The following is a 6614-nucleotide window of genomic DNA, read 5'->3' on the forward strand; positions in this document are numbered from 1 at the left end:
TGTATATATATATATATGGATATACGTATATATATCCAAAGTAAAGAAACACAACCATACAATTGATAACATGCTTACAAATCTTATGTTAACAGTATGATTAGATTAAATCATTTACAATACGTGATTGAATAATTAATTAAAGTAATAATTATAGTAATGTATTTGTTAAGATTTCGTTTATTGATTATATTTTAATTATAGATTCTTTGGTTTATTAGAAGTTTGGTCAATTTATCCTCAAAGAAAATGCACAGCGATATCAAGCATTATATATTTTTATGCTACATCTAATTCTGATCAAGAAAAATTATCTAATTTGAAATTGATAATCATTATCTATTTCTTTCCTCTCAAGCTCAATTTACAAGATCTTTTTTGAATCACAAATATTATACTATTTATTTCTTATTACACTATTATTCTTATTACACTATTATCATACCTGACATTCTCACCGATATTGATTCTTCTGTGTGAATAAAAATGATTCATTATTGAAATTAATAAGAATTAAATTAGAACATTGTATACATTACCGGATAGGGTAATTAGTAATCTGACAGTTATAATTGTAATCTATTTTTATATCACAGAAATGCAAGTCACTTATTGACACAACATCCATTCGCTCGTCGGAGATAAATACACAATATGACCGCGAAATATATTTAAAAAATTTCTAGCGTCATTTCACATAAAATTCATCGCGAGAAATAGCGTTTATCTGCCAGCGACAATAAAAACACAGACAGATGTTTCCTAGAAATATTAATACTTCGTAATATATTCAATTATGATTAAATATCCGTACATTATTGGCACACGATCATTTTAATTTATTTATGTTCACGTTTTTGTGCATATTACGTGCAATGGTTGTCACATATTTGTTCAAAATAAAACGAAAAAGAAGAAAACGTTTGTCAGCAAATTTGTGATCATATTGAATTATATCTGTTGTAAAAGTCTTCCATAATGTGACTCCAATACTTCAAGGCTATTTACATAAATATATGTCTTAAAACGTTTGCACGCGAGTCATAGAGCTTAAAAGACAAGTGATAAAAAGCAGCAGTGTTATACTCGAACTGGATGCCGAGGATGTATAGATAGTGAAGAGCCATTTAAAATATATTATGTATAGTGAAAATTGCTTAATCACATTAATATACTTGTTGTTCTTCTTTGATTTGTATCCGGTTATTGTCAAATTTGTCTTGTTCGTCAGTTTCCAGTCACCACATTTAGGAAAATTATCAGGCACAGGTGGCATTTCCTCGTTTTCACCCACCTTGAAGATCAGTGACATTCCTACCTCCGCATGAAACTCGATATGGCAATGGAATAGCCAATATCCTGAAAAATATTAATTAGCTCGATTATTTACCGGCATACATTAATAACTCGTTTTTTAAAAATATTATTTGTCTCTTTATGTAGTCTTTTTTTGTGAAGTCTTACCTGGATTATTAGCGTGAAATCGTACAATAGTATAACCACCGTCGGGTACGGTCACCGTATCCTTCAGAAGTGCCCGTTTAAGTTTTCTGCGTATTAAACCTTGTTTATCTAATTCTCTCACTTCAGCGATGGTAGTATTACGCCCTATCCTTTCCATAGCCACTACACGGAACTGATAACCGTGAAGGTGAAACGGATGATTTGCATCATACGGAACACCTGTCAAGGATTATTAGTTACTGTGAAACTTAGACGGTTTAAATAATTAGAGATACGCAAAAAATATTTATTGCTTATACACACCTTCATCGATAAGAACTAATTCCACTACGCTATCAGTTTTAATCTGAAGCACATGAGTGCAAGCGCAATATTCCTTCTCGCATCCCACGACCGTGCTGGAGTTGCAAAATTGATCTGGCTTAATAAGATATCTTTCAGACAGAAGCGGAAACGGCGGCAACTTCATTGATATGTGGTTCAATTGCGGTGTGAATGTTTGTGGTTTTACTAAAAATTCATGATCGAAATATTTTATGAAACAATAAACGGTATACGCTCTTTAACAAGTCTAAATTCTAAACCTATGTGTAATTTTCTTGTTAGTGTATATGGTGTACAATCGAATAGGGTAATTGAAAGCATTTAGTAAATGAAATATTTTCCAATAATGAAATAGTTAATTATAGATTTGTTAAAAAATATGCATTCATTTAATAGAATATTGAAAATTTATAATTTTATTTTTCTTTATTTTTTATTATAAATTAAATTTTTAAAAATATATATTTGAATATATTTACCTTGGCGGAAACCATATAAATCCTTGCGATGAAAATTCGGATTATCTTTCCCGTAAAAATCATACGATATGTAAAATTGATAATCAGGTTCTCTGATGTTTGAAATATCATCATCGTCCATCGCGTTCAACATTGGCATACTGATGCTATTATTTGTTTCAGTTCCTTCATTTAAAGCGTTTACTTGCTAAAATCAGAAATGATTTTTTATTTCTTCTAAAGAAATTCAAAACGAAATAACGTTCCATCATTTAAAAAATATTATACATGAAAACATTAATATACATACCAGTCCATAGGAGTTATTTCTTACACGATCATATGAAACTTCTGTTATCGGTTCTTCATCGGGTGCACCCTCGTATTGCAATTTTGCGACTTGATAGGCGCTCGTAAATCTTTCATCGCAATCCATCAATCCTCGAAATCTTATCCAATAATTGTCCACAGATTGATCCATGTTAATTATAAAATCAAATCTTTCCCCGGCGTAACTTACCAGCGATTCAGCTGCAATCACATTACATAATATATTACAAATAATATATTACACTACAAATAATATATTACAATAATATATTACAAATAATTTATAAAATTACATAAATTTATAAAGAAATAGTGAAAAATACTGAAAATTGTACCTTGTACCGACACAATATCACGTCCATCTGAACTGATTACATGCAAAGTATGGTTGTCGACAGAAACTTCTATAGGGCAATTCAGGAATTCTGCATTAATAAGTCTGAATCTATATCGAGATTTCTACAAACATACATACACAATAAATAAAAATCAGATTGGGATAAAAAACACACAAATCATGTAATTTTATTTTTAAAAAGAGGAAGAGAAAGTAAAAGTGATTTTTAGAAATCAGAAAGTGATTTTTAATTAAGTGTAAGATCTCTTTTGAAATAGGCTGATCTATGAAATATGTAATTCTTTTTTCTTTTGTTTTTGATAAAACTATTTTATTTATTTCTTATAATGATAGATATAAATATATATTTAAGAAATTAACAAAATTAAAAGTTTTGAAAGCGTTAAAAATAATGTAATAATTATGCATTTCAAAATTGAAAAATTAGCTCAAAATAGATTTGAATAACACAAGAGGATGAAATATCGTATCTTATGCAAATCAGTTTTTTATATTAAGAATACTTTCTCTTACTTAACTGAAACTTACCGGTTTTACGACAAACGTCGTAATAGGCATATCAGCTAACGTCTTATTTTTATTAAAACGGCCCAAACCATTTATGAGTAAATTCGGCGCTTTGTTTGTACCATTAGCATGGTAATGCGCCAGGAACTTTGTGAGACCCAATTCATGAACCCAATCAACGACTATTAATGTATGCTCATCGTAATCATATAAATTCTTGTGCCAGTTCATTTTAGGAGGTACGCGAACGATTAACGGACCGAACACGCCATCACCTCTTTGAAATCCTGCAGACAAACATGCAATACAAAATATTACAAACAATGGAAACAATTTATTTTTCAGAGCATTATTATTAATGACTATCAATAAATTATTTTAAGTTAAATAGATTTGTTGATTTGAGCAATTTAATTTCTTCAACTTTCTGATGATATCAAGTACGAATACTTGGGAAAAATTTAGCATACCTGTATGAGAATGCCAGAAGTGCGTGCCGGCTTCAGTGGCGATGTAATTGTATTGGAAGGTTGCTCCAGGAGGAATAGGGCATTGCGATACGTAGGGTACGCCGTCCATATATGGCGTGGTAACATGATGCTGGCCGTGCCAGTGCATCGTAGTGCTCTCCGCATGCAATAAGTTAATCATATCGACTATTATTCTGTCGCCTTGGCACACCTAATAAAAGTGATAAAAGTAACTTCCCTTAGAATATTCTCATCTCATTTGATTTGCTTGATCTAATTCGCAACGACCGCTTATCGACCACAGATCACGCTAAAATAAGATTATATAAATCGAATATCATTATTGGTCAAATATCATTTGCGGTTTGTAATTAAAACAAAAATACTCGCGTGATTGAATTATCAATAATTCTCGAATATCACAAAGAATTTTATTTTCGTATCTATAATAATTGTGTGATGAAATTGTAACCAAAATCTAGAAATATAATACGTATGTATATTACTCAATGCTATCACGAGAACAGTGGGATCCACATTGCAAATATCTTATACTGTAATGACTATTTAACGAGCACTCCGAGGAATTATTCGCGCGGCGATTATTCTGTCAAACAAATGTTTGTCAAACAAAATAATCGACGCACGAACAATTCCTCGGAATGCTCGTTAAATTGTCATTATAAAATTCCACTCAAAATATATTAAGTTGTAAGGTATAGGATATCTGCAATATGAATCCCACCATTGCTCTCATAATAGCATAATGTGAGGAAACATTGGCGAGCAGTAATCAAGCTGCAAAAGATTGCAATGAAGAAGACGAAGCGATGAATCATTTCTCCATCTTTATCGATCATATTAAAAAATCCAGCTGACTAAGAAAATAGTAATTAGTGATTAAATGAGTCTCGCAATAAAAATCTATGCAAATAATTTTGTTTACATCCGGAATTTAAAAATACATACAAAGAATAAAGATCGACTGAGAAATAAGCGGAAATTAATTATATGTAATTAAATAACTAATAACATATAATTAAAAACTTAACAAGTTTTCCTCTTCAGTTTTATTATATACAAAACATTCATTTTCGTTCATATATTTATTCATTTTCTACTAATAGCACAAACATGTAAAGATTCTCGTTGTGGTTTTCCTGCTGAATAAAAGATAGTATCGAAGTAAATAAAGCAGAAGCATAAATATAAAGACTAATAAGTATTACGAAATTTTTTTTATTATTATTACGTACCTCGATTGGTGGGCCTGGCATTTGCCGGTTTACAACCATGAGAGATCGATTTATGCCATCCGCCGGGATGCAATGAGGCCGAAAGCAGTCTGTAATATTGAAGGGACAATTGTAACACGCTTTACTCATTGTCTGGTAAGACTCCAGTTTGAAGGTATAATAGCAGTCCAGAGGCGCCGCATCATCCTTGCATGTTCGTCGACACGCATGATGCTTCCAGTCGATGACGTCGACAATTTCCGGATCAATCGGCGTCAGACCAAAGTCATTGTATGTCGTTATTATCGTTTCTAAAATCCGAGACAAATGCTAATTGAAAAAAAAGATTCTATCACTAAAACTGTTTTCTATTTCCCCAATCTAATGTATTCTCAGACAAGATGCATAGATTGAGAATGTAAGAAATATTTAATAATCACACTTGTTATACATATATTTCAATTGAGTTTTAAATAAGGTCTTAGATAATATGCCGCAATCATTCTTATTAAAAATAGCTTAATAATTAGTGCTCAATTAATTTCAATTAATTTTTTTTTAATTATATGTTATTATTTATTATCCAATGTTATGTTTAATAATCGATAAATTATCCAATAATGTATTATTATGTACAGATAGGAGATTGTACAATAAGAATGTTTGAACATATTTTTAATATAAACAGTATAAAAATTTGATTTCATACAAAATTAAAAATAGAAAATGTCAATACAATCCAGATATGTAAATGTACAATAAAAATGAAAAATTCCAATCAATGTCACCGAAGTAAATAATGAAAAGCACTAACCTGATAGACTTTTATACACAACCAGCTGAAGCAGAACAAACAGCACATTCCAGATTGTCATTCTCAATCTGCAACAAAAGGCAACTTAATTCAGAAATACATCAGATATGCATAACAAGTAAAGTTACATGCGATGCTTTGTGAAATCTTAAAATTACGGAGATTACAAATCGACGAAGATAACCAAGATTTAAAAAATGTGCGTCCGTATCTTATGTAATGCGTGAGCGTAAAGCGTTAAACACTTTGTGAATTTGAGTTGCTTAAGTTTAAGACATTGATGTATCATACAAAAAATAAATCGATTCGAGTCAGAAAAGAAATTAATTTTTAATTTTTGAAAAAAAATTAATTGAAAAATATTTCGATTTTTATTTTCTCTCGTTACACTTTAAAATCATTTTATATATATCATAAAGCAATTGAATTGTAAGTTGTTTAAATTTCTTCTAAATAGTGTGAAATAGTGTTCTTAATTTTCTTCTTCTTTTTTTCTTCATTTATATTATATTTATATTAGATTTATATTTGATTTACTTATATATCAATAAAACGGCAATTATTTATCGCTTGATTTCATAATCTTTTAATTGTAAAATCGATGCCTACGCTATTTCTATAACGTTTTATTTCATTTATATATCTCTATAAAGA

General features: G+C 30.0%; 1 protein-coding gene across 1 annotated transcript in view; it reads right to left on the reverse strand.

The window, feature by feature from the left end:
* Positions 1 to 963: 963 nt before the first annotated feature.
* Positions 964 to 6614, reverse strand: part of LOC108689373 (laccase-1-like) — an 8604-nt gene continuing 2953 nt past the window's right edge. The window contains exons 2-11 of the mRNA XM_018196111.1: positions 5961 to 6028; positions 5168 to 5457; positions 3912 to 4122; positions 3463 to 3728; positions 2912 to 3035; positions 2557 to 2777; positions 2268 to 2454; positions 1768 to 1974; positions 1465 to 1683; positions 964 to 1359 (exon numbers count right to left, since the gene is read on the reverse strand). Of these exons, the coding sequence (XP_018051600.1) occupies positions 1022 to 1359; positions 1465 to 1683; positions 1768 to 1974; positions 2268 to 2454; positions 2557 to 2777; positions 2912 to 3035; positions 3463 to 3728; positions 3912 to 4122; positions 5168 to 5457; positions 5961 to 6028 (2131 nt within the window). The 3' untranslated portion in view covers positions 964 to 1021. The remainder of the gene's footprint in view (positions 1360 to 1464; positions 1684 to 1767; positions 1975 to 2267; positions 2455 to 2556; positions 2778 to 2911; positions 3036 to 3462; positions 3729 to 3911; positions 4123 to 5167; positions 5458 to 5960; positions 6029 to 6614) is intronic.

Source organism: Atta colombica, unplaced genomic scaffold (genome assembly GCF_001594045.1).
Source record: "Atta colombica isolate Treedump-2 unplaced genomic scaffold, Acol1.0 scaffold27, whole genome shotgun sequence".
NCBI lineage: Eukaryota > Metazoa > Arthropoda > Insecta > Hymenoptera > Formicidae > Atta > Atta colombica.